At 35.7% G+C, this 25,246-nt stretch overlaps 2 protein-coding genes across 6 annotated transcripts; one reads left to right on the plus strand and one right to left on the minus strand.

Annotated features, from left to right (window-relative positions):
- Positions 1 to 2,484: 2,484 nt before the first annotated feature.
- Positions 2,485 to 9,044, plus strand: mmadhca (metabolism of cobalamin associated Da). 2 transcript variants are annotated; one of them, XM_084416248.1, is made up of 8 exons: positions 2,485 to 2,781; positions 3,424 to 3,463; positions 3,564 to 3,708; positions 4,528 to 4,745; positions 4,827 to 4,935; positions 5,018 to 5,139; positions 7,301 to 7,387; positions 8,116 to 9,044. In XM_084416248.1, exons 2-8 carry the CDS (start codon positions 3,455 to 3,457, stop codon positions 8,332 to 8,334), a joined length of 909 nt encoding a protein of 302 aa, XP_084272374.1. In that variant the 5' UTR covers positions 2,485 to 2,781; positions 3,424 to 3,454; the 3' UTR covers positions 8,335 to 9,044. The 2 variants fall into 2 exon arrangements, with proteins under 2 accessions (XP_084272374.1, XP_084272375.1); XM_084416249.1 differs by having other exon boundaries at positions 2,775 to 3,051.
- cep70 (centrosomal protein 70) lies at positions 8,445 to 22,580 on the minus strand (the record flags this gene model as incomplete). 4 transcript variants are annotated; one of them, XM_084416247.1, is made up of 18 exons in its annotated part: positions 8,445 to 8,633; positions 8,831 to 8,910; positions 10,437 to 10,551; positions 10,638 to 10,806; positions 10,884 to 11,033; positions 14,007 to 14,165; positions 14,482 to 14,580; positions 15,231 to 15,333; positions 15,401 to 15,478; positions 15,628 to 15,716; positions 15,789 to 15,903; positions 15,980 to 16,039; positions 16,959 to 17,134; positions 19,352 to 19,532; positions 20,675 to 20,798; positions 21,484 to 21,583; positions 22,001 to 22,023; positions 22,465 to 22,580. In XM_084416247.1, 17 exons carry the CDS (start codon positions 22,007 to 22,009, stop codon positions 8,575 to 8,577), a joined length of 1,866 nt encoding a protein of 621 aa, XP_084272373.1. The 4 variants fall into 4 exon arrangements, with proteins under 4 accessions (XP_084272373.1, XP_084272372.1, XP_084272371.1 ...); XM_084416246.1 differs by having other exon boundaries at positions 22,493 to 22,573; XM_084416245.1 differs by lacking the exons at positions 22,001 to 22,023; positions 22,465 to 22,580 and having other exon boundaries at positions 21,484 to 21,595.
- Between the last annotated feature and the right edge of the window lie 2,666 nt (positions 22,581 to 25,246).

The raw sequence follows: 25,246 nt of genomic DNA on the forward strand, positions 1-25,246 counted from the left end.
ATCAGTTCATTTGTTTTAGTGAATGATTCACTGATCATTGGACTGCATTCCCAGAAGTCTGCATTGTATTTAAAAGTTTAGTTCACCCAAAAATGAAAATTCTGTCAGTAATTACTCACCCTCATGTTGTTCCAACCCCGCAAGACTTTCGTTCATCTTCGTAACACAAATTAAGATATTTTTGATTAAATCTGAGAGCTGTCTCACTCCTCCATAGGCTTCTCTGTAATTTAAACTTGCCGGCCCAGAAAGTTAGTAAAGACAATGTTTAAAATAGTCATTTTTATCAAGCGACGAGAATACTTTTTGTGCGCAAAAACCCCCAAATATAACGACTTTGTTCAACTATTCATTTTCTTCTGTGTGGGCCTCTGAGTGAGTTCATAGTGTAACAGCGCAGCGCTTCTAGGTTGTCAGAACGTAGGCTCACTATTGGCCGACGCTTGTCATGTGTGTGATGCGTGTGACGTGCAACCCAGAAGCGCTGTTACACTACGTGAATTCACTCAGAGGCCCACACAGAAGAAAATGAATAGTTGAACAAAGTCGTTATATTTGGGGGGTTTTGCCCACAAAAAGTTGCTTCCTTAAATTTTTAAGTACAATCAACTTATGTTTAAGTAATTTCAACTTAAATTACATTAAACTGACTTGAGTTGAAAATGAGTCGAATCTTGTATAAAATTTAATTCTTCAATTCAATTAAATTCGTATAAAATTCAATTCTTATGAAAAAATTGGCAAGTTAAAGCAATGTAATCAACCTATGGTGTCAACCTATCTCATTTTACACTGTATGTTGAAAGACACAGTACATTTAATGAATGTTAATATGTGAATAAAAGCCTAAATTCAATCTGTTCATCATATAAAGCGAGTCTCTTCAGAAAATGTGGACTAAACCGCTCGATTCATATGGATTAGGCTAGTTTTATGGTCTCTTTATTAACTTTTTGAAGTGTCAGATTTCATCAAAAATAACTTAATTTGTGTTCCGAAGATGAACGAACTGACATGAGGGGGAGTAACCCAATAGATGACAGAATTTTCCTTTTTGGGTGAACTATCCCTTTAAACGAATCGAACTATATGTTTTAAATCCATACAGTAGTTTCTAGCGAATATAAATTCACAATAAACGCAAAATGCTGTCGTGTGCTTTTGCATGTTGACCTTGCAGTGCAGCAGAGAGATGGTCTGGTCACCTAGACCTGCTGACCTCTCTCTTCGTCCCCGCGTCCAGATGCCAGATGGTGGCTGCTCGTGATGCAGATGCAAGTGTGTGTATGTGTGCAGACAGACACAGAGAGAGAGGCAGCAAAAGCCTCTGGCCCAAACCTCACTCCATTTCAACTCTGTTCTGAGGACACGTCAGTCTTCAGGGAGACACGCTGCCCCCTTCAAACAGGCTTTTCTGCCCAGCTGACATATTCGCCTTGTCTAACCTTCCAATGCAGCGACATTCACCTTATGTGACAGCCTTCCGTTCTTGACTTTCTTTCTTTTTTCCCTCTTTTGATACCTGATGATTTTTTTTATGCTGTTTTTGTCTGCAATTACTTGGTGCCATATTATAATTATATATTTGTTGCCACAGTTGCAGAATGACAAGCGTTTGCTTGTACTGACACCTAGAGGACATTATCGGTCAACGCATGCGTAATTTCCATCCAATTGGCCTTTTGTTTTTAAATTACAGAAAAGATATAAAAAAATGTACAAACATAAACAACTCACATGGAAACAAATATACATATATGAAGAGTGTATAAGAAAAAAAAAAAAAAAACTTTATGCCAGGGGCAACAAAATTGCAAGTTAAAAAGTGATGAAATGCTAAGTCATTTTTCTGTTTAATATTATCTAAAGTAGTGAAAAAAGTTCATTAATTTTCACAATTGCATTTTCTATAATATATATTATTATAATATATATTGTAATAACAATATCGTAATTTTGTTTTGTGGTACTGTTTATTTATTATACAACATATTATATTTATTAGTATTCTTCATATATGAAGAATACTAATAAATATAATATATAATATTCATATATTTGTATTAGTACGTTTATAATGAAATGTGCTTAACATTATAGTTTTACAATACATATATATATATATATGTGTGTGTGTGTGTGTGTGTGTGTGTATTTATATATATATATGTGTGTGTATATATAAATATCCTCCTTAGACCCAGAAAAAAAAAAGGTTTTTCAATTTCTTTTTTTTTTCTTCTTCATGTAATCACATTGTTTAGAGAGCATAAGAAACAAATGGTAAAAAACATTTTTGAAAAAATAATATTTTATTCATACGTAATGCTATGTCCTCTGTAGACACCAGGACTAAGTTGTTTAAAAAATAAAATGACATGAAATTATATGTATACGCAAAAACCAATGGGATTTTTTTTCAATCACCAATGAATTTTGGGGTTTCAGGATTTTTTTTTACCAAAATTTGTATAAAGATGATTCTCAACTATGTTATGAAAGATAAACAGAATGAATTGATACACCATTTTACTTGATGCAATATGTGGGTAAAATGGCCATAAATTAATATTCCCATTCAATGCAATGTATCTGTATTTCCACTACAGTAGACAAAAGTCTATTCCTGGGTCTCAGGAGGATATTTAAATATGATTTTATTTATTTTGTTATTTTGTGTTGTTGCTGCTTTTGTACTATGCGGCGCTCCGTCATGATGTCATGACGCTCATCGTGCGGACGTGATGATCAGCAGATCAGAACCTGGAAAAGACAAACAGGGTGAGTGAGTGGAACACGTTGTCCTTTACCTTGAAAACGCCTTAAAAATAACGACACATCACCATTAAACCTGTGTCATATAGATCTATAATAGCAGAACAGTATGTCGATCACAGTTTGACGCTAATGTCACGTGCTCGCTGTGCTTTAATCGTGTTTGAAGTGAAAGTGAGCGGGTCATAACAGTGTTGTTTTGATGTGTTTACAAGCTGATCTATGGGGAAAACAAAACACTTAACCTCTGCCATGACAGTCTGTACTCATATACATGTGTGTTTTACATTTAACCGCAATTTATGAAGAGTGTGTTATCATAAGCATGGAAAACAAGGACTTTTATGGTTTTTTTTATTGAGTAGAATCTTTAATACAATATGAAATAGAAACACTCAAGTCTAAAATATTATACATATAATACAAGTTATTTTATTATATTTATTTAACCTTTTTAAAACAGTTATGTAATTTATATATAATAATACTTGTCTATGAGGAGCCACACGTTTCTTTTTACGTGTATAGATTTATTTATTGTTGTATTTTACATTATATATTATTGTATTTTCTCATTATTACGTATTTTAATATGAAAAAAGTTCAGTGTTTAAAATGAACGTTTGCTATATTTGTTTGTGTTTGCAGGTTGAAGTGAAGTGGAGCTGTGCACAGCATTATGGCTAGTGTGAGTATCACTCATCATCATGTGATCATTCGATGAGTGGGTCTTGATGTGTGTGTAACGCTGTGTGTGTGTGTGTGTGTGTGTGTGTTGAATAATGCAGGTGCTGTGCAGGAGGGTTAGACAGGTCAGCCAGTCGTCTGTGGTTCACACACTGGTTCAGAGGATCGTGGCTGTCAGAGGGTTTTCAGCCGCTGGTTCGTCTGGATCAGATGAGCCCTATATAGCTGTACCATCTCAAAACTCAGGTCATTATGAAGGTTTCTGTTACATGAATGTGACTTATATTTATTTATATGTTTGTGGAGGGGCCATTATACAATATATATATATACATACGGTTTCATGTTTCTTGCTCTTGAAGAAAAAATATGGTAATTTTAAATAATTCTATATAAATAAAGGATATTTATTTATTGTTTATTTATATATTTATGGTGTATAACAATACAAATGTGATTTATTTTATTTATATGTCTATATCTATATTATTTATTTATATATATATATATATATATATAAATATAAATATTTTATTAATACTTTTAACATTAATTGTTTAGTATTATAGTGTATAACAATGTTAGATTGGATATGTTTATATATATATATATATATATATATTTTTTTTTTTCATAATAACATGTAATTCTAATAAATCTCTTTCTACATGTGTGTATATATATTAATGAAACTGTTGAAATTGTTTGTTTATATGTGGTACTTTATTTTTATATTTATTTTATATATATATATATATATAATATTTTTAACATTTAATTGTTCAATATTAATCTATAACAATGTAAATATGGATATATCTTTACGTTTATATTACTATATTTATGTATTTGAAATCTATTTTTTTTTTTTTTTTTTTATTAATATATATTTGTTTAACATAAAATGTTTAATATAGGGTACCAGTAGATAGTTGTATATCTTGTTATTATATCTATATGTATTTAATATTAGCATATGTATGTATGTGTGTAAATTGATACATTTTATTATATTAATATATTTGTATTCTTATATTAAATGTTTGTTAATGGTGTTTCTGACAGGTCCTACAACAGTATGGCCAGATGAGACGATGGGTCCGTTCGGGCCTCAAGATCAAAGGTTCCAGTTGCCAGGCAACGTGGGTTTCGACTGTCACCTCAAAGGTACCGAGTTACAGATGAAAGTCCCGGTCCACCGGACGGTCCCGGATGTTTTAACCACCCCGTCTAGCGCAGAGAGGCACGAGTTCATACTCGCACAGTTCGTCAATGAATATCAGGTAAAAATCAGTTTTATGGTCAAAATTCTTCAGTTTTTGTTCTTTATTCTTCCAATGACTGAGTTGATTTGTGATGTTTAGGGTAAAGAAGTTTCTCTCATGGCGCAGAGAGTCAGTAAAGCTGAACACTATTTCAGTCAGTCCAATGTGGAGTGTTCCATGCATTCCTGTCCAGAGCTGCTGAAGAAAGGTACGCACATATAAAATACCTGTAAAGCATCTTTAAAGTTACTAGAACAGTTTTTTTAATAACCAAATCCTTGTCTTGACAGAGTTAGAGCTGTTTTTCCCAGTGCTGCCAATGAGTCCCATCACTGTCGTCACGGTAACACAAAAGAACCAGAAGTTGGGAACAGAGGAACTGAACAGAGATCAGGAGGAACTACTGGATCATGTGAGTTTGACTGGAAAATTACATATTGACTTAAAAAAATTATATTAATTGCATTCTGATACATATTTTTTAATTTATATATTATTATATTATACTTATACATTTGACTGTTTATTAATATATTATTATTGTATTAATATATTTAACATTTTAATATTAGTGTATGCATAGGTCATTGACGAATAAGGTTAAAAGTGTAAAAAAAAATAGAATGGAGATATAACTATATTTGAAACAATTTTTTAGTTTACCTAGGTGTTAACAATAACGGGGGGTGGTGTGGCGCAATGGATAAGACACATGCCTTTGGTGTGAGAGACCCGGGTTCGAATCCACTGTGAGACACCAATGTGTCCCTGAGCAAGACACTTAACCCCTAGTTGCTCCAGAGGCGTGCGACCTCTGACATATATAGCAATTGTAAGTCGCTTTGGATAAAAGCGTCAGCTAAATGAATAAATGTAAATGTAAATGTAACAATAAGATTTTGTGGTTTGTACAATCAATTAACACTGTTTTTTGTAATTTTGAAACAATGTGTCACCAAAAAAGTCATTCGGTTTAACCACTGATTTGAAAGTTAAAAACTGATTTGACATTGATGTTGAGATAGTATATAGTGTGTACCACAGAAGAAATATTAAATAATATTATCACTGATCTCATAAATGTAATCATTTATTGGACTACTCTAAACACTCCAACATATTCAAGTAAAACATTGCACAGGGAAAGGAGAAAAGGGGAAATGTAAAAAAAAGAGCCTTATCTGCTTTATACTTGTATTATTGTAGTTCCTTTAGTTATTAAAAACAACATTATTCCATTTAAATATTTACTATATCGGTTTTACCGAATGACCCTTTGACACTTCAAAATCTTTAAAATACCTTTATATGTAGTAAAATATAATTAAAACCTTTTGGATTCAGTAAACGAGATCAAGTTGTACTACCTTACATACTTTGGATGTTATATATTTGTTTTTTTATTATTATTAAAGGTATAGCGGAGGATTTTCCCGAATTTTAGAAAAGAACCGCCCTCTCCACTTTTTGAAAAAAATGCACATGCTCCCGAGAGGGAACGCCTATTAAACGTGTGCACGAGAGAGCATGCACGAGCTAATCATAGCTTACATTAACTTTTACTAGCAGTGATTTTAAATGGATTTCTCCAAATAGCATGCCAAACTTTACCTGTCAAGTAGAAACTTCGCGACTGAGGCATCAGTGGGAAGCCCAACCTGTGTTTTGAGCGCACGCCATCGTGTGAATCGTGTGCACGAGCACGTACGACGGCCTTACGTAAACATATCACCAGAATGATTGACACTTAGGAGGACCAATAGTCTTGATGATCCACCTGGAAAAAGAAAATCCTCTGCTATACCTTTAAGGCCTTTGGACAAAAAAAATGACCCGTCACGTCATTGACCCGTATACATATAGCATATTTTGTATGCTGATGTTAATTGAAAATATTTTCTGTATTACAATGATAATCATCGATAAGAGTAAGAAATACAAAAAAATTACAAGAGTAAGATATTGAAGATTAAAAGTGCTTGATTGTCCTAAATATAATAGATATTTTAAATCCATTGATATAAATATATAATACAAGATTTTTTTTAAAGTCTCTTCTGCTCATCAAGGCTGAAATTATTGCATCAAAACTATAATATTGTGAGACATTTTTACAATTAATTTTTTTAAATTTCTTTTCTGTTTTAATTTTGTTAAAATATAATTTATTCCTGTGATGCAAATCTGCATTTTCAGCATCATTACTCCATTCAGTGTCACATGATCCTTCAGAAATCATTATAATATGCTGATTTGATGCTCAAGAAACATTATTATTATCAATGTTGAAACAATTGTGCTGCTTCATATGTTTGTGGAAATGGTGATACACTTTATCTGGCTTCTATGATGAATAGAAAGTTCAAAAGAACAGCATTAATTTGAAACAAATGTCTTTACTGTCACATTTGATTAATGCCCCCCAAATATATAGCATTTTGTTTTGGTGTAGAATATGACCTTGATGTGGTTATGAGAAATGTTCCTATTTCGTCAGAAAACTGTGAATCATTCCTTGTGGCGAGTCTAAAATGTATGTTAAGACGGCTGACACATGTGACGTCTTGTTGCAGTTTGTCAGCGGTGCTAAAGAAATCTGCTTCACGCTGTGGAGAGGAGGATACTGGGCCGATTTCATCAATCCATTGTCAGGGAAAGCTGTAAGTACCTTTATCTCTGTCGAAACAGATGCTTGGAACTCAGGGTACATTTACACCACAACGATGTACTAAAAAACAGAACGTTTTCCCTTTGCGTCTTTTGTGTACAGGCGACAACCGCGAAAATGACTAAAATTGCTGTACTACTCATGCCAGGCCAGTAGATGGCGATGTCACTTTGTAAAGAAACACTACGCACTTATAGACTGAACACGTAATGTGCATGACGTCACCGTTTTCATGAATTTGCGTTTTTGTAGTTTACATGGAGATAATGTTATCGTTTTCAAAAGCTTGCGTTTCCAGGCCGCCGTTGCCGTGTAAATTAGAGATGCGCGGATGGGCTATTATTTCATCCGCAACCGCATCACAAAAATCATCATCCGTCCGCCATCCAGCCGCACCAACGTTTTTGACCAATTTTCAAAACCGCACCCGCCCGCCATCCGTTGATTTGTGTATACATATATTTTTCATTTGATTGGTTCAACCGCCCGCCACCCGCCCGAATTTAATTAAAATATTATTTTTCGTCACGTCATCCGCCCAATCCGCGGTTTATCCGCGGAGTCCGCGGCTGTAACCGCCAACCGCGCATCTCTAGTGTAAATGAACGGCCAAAACGCATAAAGTTTTACAGTGTTGTGTAAACAGCACTTAAAAGGTTTGTGTACATTCATCTCTAAGTATTTACAAGTTCAGAAAAGCATGTGTTTTTCTTATTGCAGTTTTTTGGCGATCAGACGGCGGACTCCGTTCTCCAGCAGGATGTTCAGCGGCACGCTGGCTTTCACATCGAGGACCTGGCGTCTTGTACGGTCATACGTCACGTATCAAAGGAGACGCCCACTTTTGTGTTGACGCTAATCACTAACGCGCCTTCCAACAGTCTGATCATGGAGAAACTTCTTCAAGGACACTCCAGCTCTTCAGAGGAAGGGGACTGATGGACGTTTTATGCACAGTATTTCTACCAAAAAAAAAATATAGTAGTTTCTTAAAATTAAAGAGATTTTGAATACCAGATGTTACAAAAACGTGCTGTTGTGAGCCGATTCGGAAAACACAGCAAATATGCTAATTTATTTATAAAATATGAACAAAAGGTATTTTCTAATTAATACACAGCAAAACATTTAAATTCAGTTCTGAAACCACATGGTGCTTTACAACACATCAGCCTTTAGTCACGCCGCTGACTTGAGAGTGCGTACGGTCGGTAAAACATCATCTAGGGTCAAGACGTCTGAAAAAGAGAGGAAACTGGAACTCAACTAGTGCCACAACATAATGTTAATGTCTGTGTGATGATGTTTTTAGGAGAACTTGAGATCTGCGCTTTCATGGTTGAAGTTCAGATACACTAGAATACAGATGTACTGTATGTACTTTTCATTTGAGTTTCACTGACTCTTGTTGAACATGAATAAAGTTTGGTCTCACCCAGAGTTTGCAGAAGTTCCAGTATAAATGAGTGGAAAACCGGAAAGAATTCCTCATGTTCCTTCAGCTTGACAATGATACTGTAAAATACAAATGTCACTATGAAAACACTTGCTGTCTGTTATTCACTTGCAGTTTCCAAATGAAGAAATGAGCCTTCGTGTATTTTGTGTAAATTGTTCCTGAATTGATATTAAACTGACTTGATATTGCATTTTTAAGCAATCATGCTTTCTCAAATGAACTCAAATGCAAATTTAAGGCCATTTTCATATTTAATTTAATCATTTTTATAAACCATTTTTACATAAATGAAAGCAATAAATTGTCAATTTACATGAAAGGTTGGCAACACTATAAGGGTTCAATTCATTAATGTACTGGTTATCATACAATAATGAGCTCAACTTACTTCATATACTTATTTAACATTACAAGTTATAAATGATTGTGTTATGAAAACATGAAACAAGTATATGTATAAACAAATACTGTAAAAACATTTTCATTGTTAGTTCATAATACCTAATGCATAAACTAATGTAAACAAATAGAAATATTATTATTCTTTAGATGGTTGATGCATGAAATTAAATGAGAAAATTTATGCTTTAGTATTTTTTTTATAAACCATTCTAAAAATAAAATAGAAACATTGAATGTCAGTTTGTACAAGAAGTTGCATAATGGATAAAAGCCTCTGCTTAATGTAATGTAAGAAGTTTGTAACACTTAAAGTTCAATTCGCCAACATTAGTGAATGTATTATAAAATTTAATTACTTTTTATAAATTGCATTTTTAACACTAAAAAATGTTTGGTTCATTATTAGTTCATGATATCTAATGCATTAACTAATGTAAACAAATATAATATTTGTTGATGCATGGAATTAAATGCGAAAATTGATATTTAATCATTAAAAAAATATACAATTTATATATATATATATATATATATATATACACACACACACACACACACATATACACACACCATTCTTACATAAATTGAAACATTGCATTGAATCAATGTACATGAGCTAGAAATCATTAATTTAATGAATTAATTTAGTTAATTACTACAAAAATAAATGTTAATTACTTGATATAGATTTTTAACATTGCACATTTTATGAAGTAACGGTATTATAACTTACTGTATTATGAAAGAACATGATTTAACATTATAGACAACAGTATATTTATGCATTTACTAACTTAGATGAGAATAAATGCTGTTAAAAGGTCACAATACCTTATGCATTAACTAATATTAACAAAATAAACTTTTTATTCTTATGAATTTTCACATTTAATTCCATGCATAAACTATATTTATTTTTTTAATAAACAATTTTACATAAATTGAAGCATTGAATAGAATTTCAATTTAGTTAATACTTTAGGTTTGATGAACAACATTTATTAATCGGGTAAATGCTAATGTTTTGAACATTTCAAGTTGTATAAATTAAAAAGTAGAGTTGATAAATGATGGGAAAACACGGTTTAGTTAGTTCATGCATTAGCTAATGCTAACAATCATAAAGTGTTGCCTGCCTGCATTGAGCACAATCAAAAATTCAAACAAAACATGGACATACCTGTCAATGTCGCTGCTTTCCAGAAGGCTGTGGAGCTCCTGACTTGCTACGTTTCCTGACTGGGACACAATCGCGGCTACTTTGTTGACAACCTCGCTAGGGGGCGCTCTGTCATCTATCACAAGATATGACAACATTAATTCAGAGAGGATGAGGAAACTCACACTCAAGTCAAGTAGATATGCTCAGACATCTCAATACCCAATTCCAGAACATCTCTGAGGTTCCTCATGGCGTTGTTCATCTCGCCCAGCTTGGTGTAGACCTCATTCATGCGAGGATAGATTCCTGTCAGCGACGGGGCGTCAAAGAGTTTCTGGAAGTGGGCGACCATGGACTCCAGGGTGTGTCTGGTGGGACTCCGCAGGACCTGAGGAACGGCGAGAATATCATCAGCTGGTGGATTATTAAGAACGCTAAGGGGAGAGTTGAGTTGAGGAGAAGAACCTTGTCTTCTGATGCCGTCTCATCGAGAAGCGTGTCGACGATAAGCATCAAGTCTTCCACCCGGACAGAATCTGAAGGTGTGGTAATGCCGCTCTCGGGCTGCCATGGCAACAATCTCTTCTCCAGTCTGATGAGGGCACGATGAAGATCCTAGTAAACCAAAGCAATCACATTCAAACCCAATGATTTCCTTCTGCAGTTAAGGTGAGGTCACATTAGCAATATTTCAGTGTGAGCTGTGCTTCATACATCGCTACACTGTTGACAGTCAACAATGAACCTTTTTTTTAGGGATGCACCAATATGAAAATTTTGGCTGATACAGATGACCGATAATGGATGCTTCACACCCCTCCACCCGGATCCACCCATCTGTCTCTCCAGGGAGCTTCTATACCTCCCTCTAGCAGCCTCTCTCTGACAGTCAATCAGGTGAGGAAGGAGCTAAAAAAGATCAAGAAAGGCAAGAAAGCCACCGGGCCCGGATGGAATCTGCCCCAGAATGCTTAACGATTGTGCAGATCAGCTCAGCGAAGTCATCCTGCACATCTTCAACTTGAGCCTGAGTCTGGAGCGAGTTCCAGTCCTGTGGAAGACTTTGTGTGTTGTTCCAGTTCGAAAAACTGCACATCCCAGGGAGCCCAATCACTTCAGACCGGTTGCCTTAACTTCACACCTAATGAAGACCTTGGAGAGGATTGTACTACGACATCTGAGAACCGTGGTGAGTTCAGAACTGGATCCCCTACAGTTCGCTTACCAACCAGGCATAGGGGTGGAGGATGCCATCATCTATCTTTCACACAAAGCACTGTCACATCTGGAGAGCACTGGGAGCACTGTGAGGGACATGTTTTTTTATTTTTCCAGTGCTTTCAATACAATTCAACCATCACTACTCTGGGGGAAGCTATTGGGGGCTGGTGTTGACCAACACCTGTCTGCATGGACCATCAGTTACCTCACTGACAGACCACAGTATGTGAGGCTCCAGGACTGTGTGTCTGATGTGGTGATGAGCAGCACAGGAGCACCACAGGGGACAGTGCTCGCTCCTTTTCTCTACACCCTGTATACAGCGGACTTCAGGCATAACACAAGCAGCTGTCACATGCAGAAGTTCTCCGACGATACTGCCATTGTTGGGAGGGTTTCAGAGGAGAATGACCAGGAGTACCGGGAGGTCATCGGGGACTTTGTCAACTGGTGTGAGTCAAACCATCTTCACATCAACGCCAGCAAGACAAAGGAGATGGTAGTTGACTTTCGCCGGAGGCCACCTGGTGCTACACCGGTGAACATCCAGGGTGTTGACATTGAGATGGTGGAGACATACAAATACCTGGGTGTTCACCTTAACAAGAAACTAGACTGGTCCACAAACACAGATGTCCTGTACAAGAAGGGCCAAAGCCGTCTCCACCTGCTGAGGAGGCGGAGTTCCTTCGGTGTGTGCAGGTCTCTGTTAAAAACTTTTTATGACTCTGTGGTGGCATCTGCAATCTTTTATGCAGTAGCCTGCTGGGGAGCTGGGAGTACAGAAAGGGACAGGAAAAAGCTTAATAAACTGGTGAAGAAGGCTAGCTCTGTTCTGGTCTGCCCTCTGGACACCATAGAGGAGGTGGGGAGAGGAGGATGTTAGCCAGGCTGACATCTATTATGGGCAACACTTCTCACCCCCTGCATGAGACTGTGATCTCCTTGAGCAGCTCCTTTAGTAGCAGACTGCTGCACCCTCAGTGTAAGAAGGAGCGCTTCCGCAGGTCCTTCATTCCAGCAGCAGTCAGACTCTTTAATGCAACATCATAATGCAGCAGCATAATGCTGCTAGCTGCTTCTGAACTTTGAGTAGCACCGGACAATTATTCTGCATTATGTGTATTTCTTTATTTATTTATTACTTGTGTCACCTACAATTGTGCAATATGTTACCTCCGTTCATTTACATTATACTTATCTGTATACTTGTATATTTGTATTTATATACTGTCTGTTTACATAAGGTTGGTTATTGTGTGAATACAGTTGTTTTCTAATTATTATTATTATGTTATTGTAACTAATCATATTCTATTCTATTCTATTCTATTCTATTTTTCATTCCCTATATTTTTGTATTTCTTACTTTATTTTTTATTTTTGAGCTGCTGTAACACAGAAATTTCCCCAGTGTGGGATTAGTAACATTGCAAGATGGCTATGGATGAACACCAGTTGTTTGAAACGGCTTTGGCCGCTACAATAAAAGAGTTAGACTTGGCTTTTTATCTAAAAGAGGAACAGAAGACGGCGCTCGAATCCTTCTTTTGCAAGAAGGACGTTTTTGCTGTTTTGCCGACCGGATACGGTAGAGTATAATCTACCAGTTAGCTCCGCTGGTAGCTAAGCGTATGGGGCTTGTTGTGATTGGTCGTAGTGTTATCCAATTGCGCGCAGTGAGATTTTCTGCTTGGTGCCGCCCCTCCAGCTGGGCGATTTTCATTAGTCGATGCCAGGTCTGGATTTCCAGGCTAGTGAACAGGTGTCTTAGCTGAAGGAAATAATAATAAACTGAAATGACTGGATTTTGCATTTGAAGAGTCATCGAACGGTAAATTTGACCACACTTTTAGTTAAATAAAAATTTCGGCAAAGTTTTGTGGCCACAATATATACGGTCAATAGTGTAGCAATGTATGAAGTCACTTTCAAACCAAGTAGCTTTCTGCTGGTTAACAGGATGATTCCACGTAAATCGTTTACCCACAAGCGAAGTTCCCAATCGTATAGATTCCTTTTGAAATCAATGAATATTTGCCAGTGAAAATTTGTAGAACAACGGTAATTTCCACCACACCATTAATTATTATATTTCTGGATTTTTCTGGATTTCTGGACTGTCAACAGTATAACGATGTACGAAGTCACTGTCAAACCAAACAGGTTTCAGGGTAGTCAACACAGCAAATCCACATAACAAACTTGAGAAATCTGAGTGGGAAAATCTTTCACCCTCAAGCGAGGACTGCGTGGATTCCTATTGAAATGACTGAATTTCACCCACGAAAATTCGCTGAACAAAGCTAAATGTGACCACACCTTTAGCTAAATTCATTGCCCAAAAGTTAATCAGATTTTACTCACTGCTAGAGAGGTTAATTGTTGGCTCCAAACATCCAGGGTGGAAACAATCAGCTCAGACTCCGCCTCCCGGCCAATCTCTAGGTTAGATTGAACACGCTGCCTCAGCAAACCCAACGGAGCCCTTGGATTGGTCAGGACAGTGGTGATGTCATGTAGGATCTGCCAGGTAAAACAGATCATAATGTCAGAAAGGCATCAGGTACATTCTGAATGGAATAGTAGCGCACTGTATTCTGTTTTAAAATAGTATGTTAAATAGTATGTGCAAGCTGCATCATTTTTGCATACAAATATCTTATCTTTCGTCAGTCCGATTAAATAATGAGTCAAAAACGTATTTGTCGCATTGAAAACAGCAGAGTTTTATACATAAAACCATATTCTATGCATACAGCATTGAGTATACCAAAGAGTAGTATCACAGTATGCCATTTCGGCATAATAAATTCAGATACGAATCAGTTTTTAAGTTCACCTTCTCCAGTTTGGTGGCAGATTCAGCCTGTTTGCATCGAACTTTCACCGCAGAAATGAGATGATCGACGTTTTGCACACCGAGTTCCGTACAAACATCCTGAAAAACAACCAAAAACATATAAGCCTCTAAAATCTGATTCAAAGCAGTGTTATTGTAGCAGTATTATTAAGAAACTATTATACTTTTTATACATTAAAAAAAAAAAATCATATTTTCTGTTTTCATTTGAACTAAAAAGTTTGAGCAATTTTGTAGTGTTTTTGTAATTTAAATTTTTTAATGTCTATATAATTTTTTTCAGTTATAATTATTTTAGTACATCAAGTAAAACTAAATGAAAATGAGAAAAGCTTAAATAAAATGTTTATATTTTAATTCAGTTAACATTTATTTTATTTTAAGTAACACATTTTTGTACGGGTTTAGTTAACTATAAAACCCTGCTTTGCTGATTTAGTTGTGCATCTACTAATTTAAATAATAAAATGATTTTTTTTGGTTCATCGTTAATAATAATAATAATAATAAAAAAAATATATATATATAAATAATTTTTGAATTTAAAAAAAATATATAATCAATAAAAATAAGCCTCCCCGAAATAAATAAACAAAAATCATTAGAAGGGTTACTTGTGTCCAATGACTTTCAGTTGTTCGCAATTAATAAACAATTTCTGATTTAAATAATAAATATACGAATAAAACGCATAAATATTAGAACAGTAAATACAAATCTCCACACACCGTAAGGTGTCTCTTGCAGTTATATGCGTCCAGGTGCAGGATGCTGGTGTTATCCGTGTTAGGCGTCTCTGCCGAGTCCTGTGGTTTGAGTGCTTGAGATGACCTGTTCAACAAGTCGTTCGTGAGCTTGATTCATTAGAAGAACAGTGTTCGCTCACTGCAGATCTTACCTGATGTTGCTCTGCTGAATCATTCGGTCCAAGCGTCTCAACTGCTTTTTGCAGGTCTTGAGTTCTTTTATGGTGGGTCTAAAATTTGAAACATTAAAAATGTCACCAAATAAACCAACAGTCAGGTACTGAAAGTATAAACAAAATTTTCTCCATCGGGAAATTGATTGAAAAAGTAGGACACTAATGCTACTCTATAGGAACAGCTCCAAAAATGTGGTATCAACCTGGACTCCAGATCTTCTTTTAACCGCTGGATTTGGGTCCTGAGTTCTTCTCGCTGGGCTTTGGTCTCCTTCAGCTGCTCCTGGTATGACTGCAGTCGAACAGAACCATGTTCACATGTCAAGACGGCGAACAGAAATCAAATTTTTATCATTAATCATACCTTTAAAAGGGTTTTATAGTTGGAGGAATAGTCAATGGCATCTTTCTCCACTGTGGATCTGTTCTTCTGGGAGTTTGAGGAGTCCTTCTTCTCTCCTGAGCTGCTTTTATACAGTCTGCAGGAAAACGTGACACTGATGTTTTGAGGAGCTTTCATCAATAATTGAAATTTAAAATATTTCATATGCTTACATTAGTTCATTACGTAGCTGTTGTATTTGGGACTCGTACACGTCAATGACGTCCAAAATCCTTTAAAGAAACAAGAACAGTGTCAGCTTCTGCAAGCCCAGAAACAAATGATTTCTTCTCTTGCAATTACTGTGTTGATTTTTTTTAAATACTTAATAATACTTATATATATAACAATTTATAAATGATTTTGGAAAATGTAAAATTGTTTTGTAAAAATCAATAAAAATAAGGTCATCAAAAAATGTAAATAATAAAATTATAATTTAAATAATAAATATAAAAATAATTAATTTAAAAGTGAAATTTATAATTTAAAAAAATATTGACAACATTCTATAATCTATTTAAGCTAATGACTTCCTATTGTTTACAATTACTTGGTGAGTATTTTTAATAGTAATAATAAATAAAAGAAAATAGAGATTTAGAATTTTTTTTTTTTGAAAACATTTGAAACAAAATAAGCCTCCGCAAAATAAATAAGTAAAAATAATTTGCAGCGGTACTCGTGACCAATGAATTCCACAATTACTAAACAAATTCAAATTTAAATAATAAATACACAAATACAAATATATTAAAATAATAAATATAATAAATACAAAAAATAAGAATAATGAGAGATAACTGAGCGATTTATAAATTATAAATTAAAATGCAATGTAATTCAAATAAAATCTAATTAAAAAACAGATTACATTTTTTTTTAAATACAGGAAAAAAAACGTTTCCAGTTTTTCGCATTTTTGTAAAATTCTAATTACTCTTTGAATACTTTTGACCAATGACTGAGTTGTTCACAATTACTAAATCAATTCTAATTTAAATAATATATTTAATTTAAAAAAATCATATAATTTTTTAAAATAATTAAAATAATAATAGTCAAATAGAAATGTCTATAACATTTTTAAGATTGTATTAATTTCCATGACATAAACACACAGCCGATCCCATGATCCTCTTTGGCACTCACTGCTGGTCGGTGGTGGAGTTGTGTCGGGCTGATCTGCGGTGGATCTGTTGGAAAGCCTGGTTCTGGCGGGTCACGCGTCTCTCCTCGTCCCGCACAACATACTGGAGCTTCTTCTGCAGATGAGACACTTGCTCCTTCTCCTGAGAAAGCTTCTGCTCCAGAGACTGAAGGCGCTTCTGCACGGACACACAAAACAACAGCTTTTAATGGCCAATACTGATAACTAGAAAGCATTTCATTTAAAGGTGCAGTAAGCGATTTCTGAGAAACGCTGTTAAAAGTGGATCAGACTGAGCACCAAAACACACTTGTAGCCAATCAACAATAAGGGGGCGTGTCCACTCATGATGGGGGAGGAGAGAGTGAGAACGTGAGATTTGAAGAAAAACTGTATCCATGACATGGATTATTTTATTATTTTATAATGTTTCCTGGGGTGCCCTTATAATGTTACTATGTTTTTAAGATCAAAATTTTTAATAATTTAGAAATAAAAGGCATTTTTCCCATAGACAGTATATAAACTGGACACAGCGACCCCATTGGATTCAACGGAGGCAAGTGAAGTCAATTAGAAGCACAAACTTCCTGATGGTCGAGCGTACTGCGCAGACTCACACTGAGCTTGACGACGTAGATGTGACGTGAGCAACCCGTCTGTCTTCTAGTAGCTGTGCCAAGCGAAATCTGAATCATTCCCTTCCGAAACTTGCAGAGACGGAGAGTGTGAGTAGGAGGTGTCCATGAGCTGGAGCAGGAGAAACTTTTGCTAAGTATTCTGATTAATTACTTTGCCATTTTGCCTCCACGTCCCCCCGATTGCGAGCGAGCTTCTCCTCCTGTCCATACGGTAATCTCTCTACTGTGCGACAGAGAGTCGCGTTGGTATGACGCAATCGTTAGCCTATTTTTACAAAAACTGCTTCTACGGGGCCATAACGTAAGATACAAGGTAATGGAGCCTTTTATACATTGTCGTGTTTCTTTAGAAATAAATAATGGACAAATGGAGTCTTTAAACGCCTCAGATGTAAAGTTATTCGCTGTCAAAGTGACGCCAAAATGAATGGGAGTCAATGGGATGCTAACAGCAGGTGATGGTCTGATAGCCAATGGCGGCGCCCGGGGAAGCTTCAACATAATATGAAACGCTGCCCCCCTGATTTTTCCTAGCCTGATTTTAGCCCCTGATTTGAACACTCTGTTTGAAGGGGCGTGTCTGCTGTGAGACTTCAATGTAAACGCCCACTGCTGTGATTGGCTGACATGCTTGCATATGAAATAGCTATCATTACATGTGGAACTCTCTCGAATACTTTTACTATTACAGCTATTATACGTTTTTATTATTACAGCTATCGAGATTAACGAATCGTAAGAAGTTTTTTAAGTATTTAGATCTATTCCCATCACATAAAAGGTTGCAGTGATGAGCATTGAGCAGATGACAGCCTGTTGATCGTGTGAATGAAGATCTTATCATTGCAACGCAGTTTCTGCACTCTCACTAATGATTTCACCAATGCAAACATGAGGTAAGTACAGTAAGAGCTTCGTTGTGCAGCGTAACAGCGTCATTGATTTCATAACGAGTTTTGGCAAGTGTCCAGATAAACTCGCGCTGTGTGATTGACAGCTTGGGCGATTGGAAAGGGATTGTTCTTTGATCGCTTTCTGTATATATATTTTAATCACAGTTTAAATAAGATTATTTTCATCCTACCAAGAGAAACGATGTGAAGTTGATATTTTAGTCACTGGCTTAATTTACTGATGCATAAACAGTATTGAATGATTTTGAGAGAAAGATTATCTGTCTGAACTTGAACAATTACACATCAGAAATTCACATAACCCACTGGTTCTTCAGAGGCTCGGATGAAGGAACTAAAAAAATACTTTTGTGTTCATTTGTACATCCAAACACTGAGCAACTGCCATGCTTCGCTCGTTTGCAAGCCATGATGTCTCTCGAGGAAAAACCAATATCGCGCTCGCGCAGCTAATTTTCTCATGGGCGGGCCAAGGCAAAGAAGAGAAAGGGGAGGTAACCTTTCCCCTTATGACGACATAAGGGGAATATTCTAGATTCGCCCCTCTGAGCTTTCATTTTCTCAAAAATACCCAGGGTTTGGTTTACACCTATCAAAATGTCTAGCCACTGGGGGACCATAGGCAGGCTAGGGGAACTCATATTAATGTTAAAAAACCTCAAAAAGTGACATTTTCATGTCATGGGACCTTTAAAAAAAAAGCATTATTTTGCTTCACTTCAGCCTTGATAAAGGGACATCCACTCTTGCATTGTGTGTTTGTGCATTTTGGGGGAGGAGCAATGAAGGAAGGGGTGTGTTTCTTATAAATCGCTTACTGCACCTTTAATGCATGAATACCTCAGCATCTCTCTTTTCCTGTTGCAGCTGTTGGAACTGGCCGTGCTGTTGGGCCGCTTTACTGATGTATGAGTCCTCCAGGTCTTGAACTTTGACCTTCACCCCATCCAGGATGCCCTCCAGCTCGACAGCCCTCTGAGACTGCTGGGCGGCTCGCGTCTGATGCTGCTGCACTTCCTCTCTGAAAATGACAGAAGCATCTTAGCATCTGCTAGTTTTTGCACTTTCAGTTGGCATAGATCAGCTGTGTTGTGAACACGTCTGTCCTGTCAGCTGATCTCATATCCCTACACTCATCTCGGATTATATCACATTACAGCAGGTGGTCAGCACCACTATCGTTTACATTATTGAGCATGTGCTCGTCCAGGAGCCTCCCTGGAGAAACAACACGTGCTAAACAATTCAAATATTAAAGAGCCATTTGAATATCTATGATGAAATGCCAATCGAGAAAGGAGTGAAAAACATGTGTATGTAAAGTAATACTTAGTGTCGAGGTCACATTTCACCCCAAAATTATATTTTGCATAAAGTAAACAAAGTCTACTTTTAAGAGACCTAGGATTTTTTATTGTGACATTATTTTCATAAAACATAAGCACATCTTTCTTTAAGAAAATATCATCACCGCAATGAATAAAAAAAAAACTGTAATATAGTAATGAAATTCTTGTTGGTGTATATTTTTTTTATTAAAATCAACATAATTTAAAGTCAGTACAACATATTTAACCATGCATTACGGTAATGAGAACTGTCATTAAAATAACGTCGCAGTGCAAGCATTTGTAATGGCTCCAAAAATATGCTTGATTTTATAATATATAATTTATTATTTAATTCACTTGATTTAGAGGTGAAATGTGGTTAAATTTTTTTTATTATTATTAAAATACACAAATTTATTTAGTACATGTTTAATCATTACAAATAAATTATACTTTTTAGATTTTTTTTCCATGTAACTATTTTTAATTATTAATTATTTTTCGGTTATGATCAATAAACAAAATGACTGTCGATACTGTAAACTCTTTTGTCTGATATTAATAATGAAAATAATGTGAATTGGGTGGAAATGTGTTTACTTGTCATAGAAAAAAAAAATCGTTTAAACCAGCTTCACTTTCTTTATGCAAAATATAATTTTGTACTTTTTCACTTTAAGGTGAAAAATGTCTCCGATATGGTAACAGGTATTGTGAAATTCCCTGTACTAAACAACATATGTAATTTGTGTCATTACCTAATATCTAAACATAATAAAGACTCTACTATAATAGAGCATATTAATTATGCATCTGTGAATGCTGGACTCACTTTAATTGGCTGTTGGACTGAATGAGCTCTTGAATTAGACCTTGTCTCCTTTCAGAATCCGACAGCATAGTCTTCAACATCATGCGGAAGTTAGACGCAGACTTGCGCTCTAACAAAACCAAATCTAGACAACAAACAAACATCATCACAAAAATGCACTTACACAGAAATGTTGGTCAATACTGATAATTAATATTTATTTATTGGGTCAGTAGCCAGAAAGATAACTGATATAATAGGCTACATCTATACTGTTTTTGTTTTTTGTTGTTTTACAATTATTTAATACATTAAATTAAAACCCTATGTTTACTGCTAATAAAAAAAAAAAACACTATTATTAGCCTTTTATCAGCACAAAAATATCTAGAATTTTATCATTTTCTTATCTAAACATTATAATTTACATAGCCCTGATTTTATCTGTCCGAATTTGCTTTGTCATTTATAACAATTATATAAAACAATTATATGACAAATTGACCAATATATAGTAGGCTACATATAGTCAGCAATATATTAGATTAGATTAGATTAGATTAGATTCAACTTTATTGTCATTACACAAGTACAGGTACAAGGCAACGAAATGCAGTTTAGGTCTAACCAGAAGTGCAATAGCAGCAAGTGCAGGATATACAGTGGTTGTGCTTCTCTAAAAACAATGAACAACTGTAAAAACAGCTCTACACAATCACTAAAAATAGTAAAATGTCCATATTATTGAATTAATTACTTTATATATAATTTAAATACATAAATATTAACATATCACAAAAACACATCAGTGATATTTCTTTAAACATTACCTGCAAGGTTCTTGTTCTCTGTTGGATCTGCAAAGTTGACAGGTTTGAACCCATGATGCTGCAGCAGCCTGTTCACAGCGTCCCACTCTCTCTGCTCCTGCTGCAAGAGCATTGCAACATGTTATACTCACATGCATTATTACATGTGACCTCATGTCACAAACTAATGCATGCTGAAACATCCGAAATAACTGCAAACATATCCGAATAGTCTCAATTCTGCCACCTGAAACTGGCTGTAGGTCCACAAAAACACGTATGTTTTGTCCCTGGACTGCAATGCTGAAGTGAGAGCTTTTCTATCCATCTTTATCTATGCCAATCACACATGAACTATGAGCTACAACACTATTTTAAGCATCTTCTCGTGTCTTCCACCTTTCCTCAGACCTGATCAGCACTGCAAACCCCCTCTTATCCATCCACAGCAGGTGGAGGGAACCGACACAGATCGGATTACTATCCCTCCTATCAGAAAGAACAATAAGAAACACCCCGACATGATGGACCTGCTCACCTGCTCCATCCTGAACTGAAACCCTGCAAGAAAACAGATGCATGTTTAGTTTGTAATGCACCTTGATGAAACTGCATTTACACACATGCATTGATTAAAGTGTCATTTAGCTTGTCAATTTGTGTAAGATATGGTATTAAACGCTAATACTTTAGGGGATACAATGGTATTATCATGGTATTTGTGAACTAAAAGTAGTGTTCAAAGACATACTAACAAAAATAAACTGCAACCATACTACAGTATTCTTGGAAGTAAAGAAAGTTAATACTATTTAAAAAAAAAAAAGCATATTATTTCAATACCATGGCAAAATATGATACTGCAATGATCAAAAACATGGTATTACCATGGTAAACACAAAATAAGCAGTATAGAAACACTGCAGGAAAAACGGTGTCTACAAATGCGGCTTGAATTACATTTAAGTAAAATATTTCCAACAAAATTAATTTAAACCATACCTTAAAACACTGAAGATTAATTACTTACCTATAACGCCTTCAATTTATAATTTTATAAACGGACCAACTCTCTGTTTATTGTTTCAAACCGGTTTCAAATAACAGCGGAAACTGATGGACGAAACACATCCCGTATTTAGACCAATAGGAGGACAGAATGACTAAACCACGCCCATCACGTAGTTTGCGCCTAGTACTGACGTTTCCCTCTTAAAAACTGGCTTGAAACCACTCGTGTCCACTAGATGGCTGCAGAACCATTAAAAGCGATTTAAAATAAATAAGGTAGGTATTATTTTATATTATGAAAATACATCGTACAATATTTAATTATAGTAGGCTATTTATTTATATTTGTTAATAATGTAATAATATTTTTAAAAAGCAGTTGGAATTTATAGGGGGAAATGCCTTGTTTGATAATAGTAGCTATCAAAATTGACATAAAATGCAGACATGACCTGTTCCATAATCAATTTTAACAGACAGCATTTATTGAGCCTCTAATCTCATTGCACTTCCATATTGACGGATTCTGTGGCATTTCGTGTCGCTCTTCTTGTAGTGTGCAGCCATGGTTTGGAAAGGGCAAACTCACCTCCGGATGAAGGTCAGCATGCAAATCTCATCACTATCTGAAAAAGAAAGGGAAGAGAGAGAGAGAGAGAGAGAGAGAGAGAGAGAGAGAGAGGGGTGTGTGTGTGTGTGGGGGGGGGGGGGGGGGGGGGGTATGGGGCTTTCAAACAGCAGCATCATAATGTACAGAAATTACTACTAGACTAATATTTTCACATCTGTAAAGTAGCATATTGTAATAACATAATTTCGTATAATTATTTGTTGTACAAATTTAAATCAAATAAGAAATTCAGGTAAGATGGGTCACATCACATATGTGTTAAGGTTAAAATTAAAAGCCATTAGGTCAACATTACGTAACTTTTACAAACTGAAATGATGTTTCGAGACCATAGGTCGAGACGAACACGCGCAATGATATTCCCGCCTTGGAGGATGCGTCATTGATGAAGACGACAAATTAGAAATTACGTGAGTAAAATACCTGAGTAAAATAACTGTTCTGAATAATACGCGATATAAAAGATTGTCAAATTTGAAAATATGATTTTTGTCAACATGGAAAACGTACGTACCATATCACAATCCATGAGGCGAAAACTGCCTTTCCTGAGGCAAAATATGCCTTTACCCCTGAAAATGTGAAAATTACCATGGTAACTATTGTCATAAGTTCCAAAGTTATTTGTTACCAAAGTTATATATACAATTATTATCGCTAGTGTAAAATCATAATGAATTAATATCAGGTCTCCTTCAAACAGTGTATGGCAGAGATCCTATAGCCTATTGTATTATTAATTTACTAATTTATTCAGTCTTTTTATGTGCTATACAAAAATGAACCATGGTTTTATTGTAGCCTAGTAAGTAGTGAAAGCGTAGTAGGCTAACCATGTTTTTTTTGGCGGATTGATTATCATTTGTATGACCAGAGCTTTACAATACCATGGAACTATGGTTAGTGTAGCAAAACAATGGTTAATTTGTGGTTACCATTGTTTATCTAGGCTATATTAACCATGTTTTTTTTTGTAGTAAAACCATGTTGGATTCTACATTCTCAGACAGAAGCACATTTCTTCATCCTGACATGTTGAGCAGGTAGATCATGTTTTCAGCAGCAGGTGAAAGATTAATGATGCTCCATTAACTCAGGTAAGATGGTGTTTGTTGTTCTCCGGTCTGTTGACATTAAAAGGCCTGGAAGGTCCATTAAGTAGTTTAATGGCGGCAAATCGAAGGAATAAACGAGCTGTGACAAATGAATCGAGGTGCAGAGGTTTCTGGATTAAAGACACTGGCAAATCAGTGTTATCAAAACAGTGTAGGCCAACTCATTCACCATTGATTTACTCTAGAACTTGACTAAGGCCAGCTTAAACTTAATGATTGTTATCGACTTAACTAAAGTTGTTATAAATTGAACCGTTTATGGATTTTAACTATCAGTTTAGTTCTGCGAAATACAAATTGAACCAATATATTGAACTTTACGTGCTTTGTCTGAGATTTCGGTCATAAGTACTTGAGTCAGTTTTCTTTGAGGTAAAATGCTTTCATCAAAAAGCCCCTGACAATTTTTTTTTTTCACACTTCAAATCATCTTATCTCACTTTGGCAATTTGAAGCAACCAAAACAACCGACATGTTGTGCTCGCATACAATGCCTTGAAATTACGCTCAACAAAAACTGTTTAAGTGGAGTGAAACGCACCACTATGACTCCAACGACAAGGGCAGAAAGAGCACAGCTTTTCTCTTTTTACACACTTCACCTCCTGAAAGGCAATTTGGAGATAAAGGTTGAAGCTGGAAGCCATGAAAGGCGTCTAACGCTAATCCTGCCTCACCTCGAGTCTGATCGAACTCTGAAAATCATCCGCAGATCTCTTGTTTCTTCCCTAAACCGTAAATACATCCACACAGTTCGCACAAACGGAGGGCAGCTTTCTTCTTCTCGCACTGGAAGTTCTCTGAAGCTAAAGATGGTGCCGACAGATGGGGGAAGTTTTTAAAGTTTTGATGGCCGATAAGGTTACTTTATTTTGTTTGTTCAGGTTTCTGTGAAGCGCAGAGATGAGGCAAATCCGTGCCGGGATTATCTCCCACTTTCTCACCTTGCACAGGTGTGGAGAGCTGATATGGCCCAAACCCACATGCTCCCGATGCACCATGGGTAGAAGAGGGACAGCTGTGAGAG

This window comes from Rutilus rutilus, assembly GCF_951802725.1.
Source record: "Rutilus rutilus genome assembly, chromosome: 8".
Lineage (NCBI taxonomy): Eukaryota > Metazoa > Chordata > Actinopteri > Cypriniformes > Leuciscidae > Rutilus > Rutilus rutilus.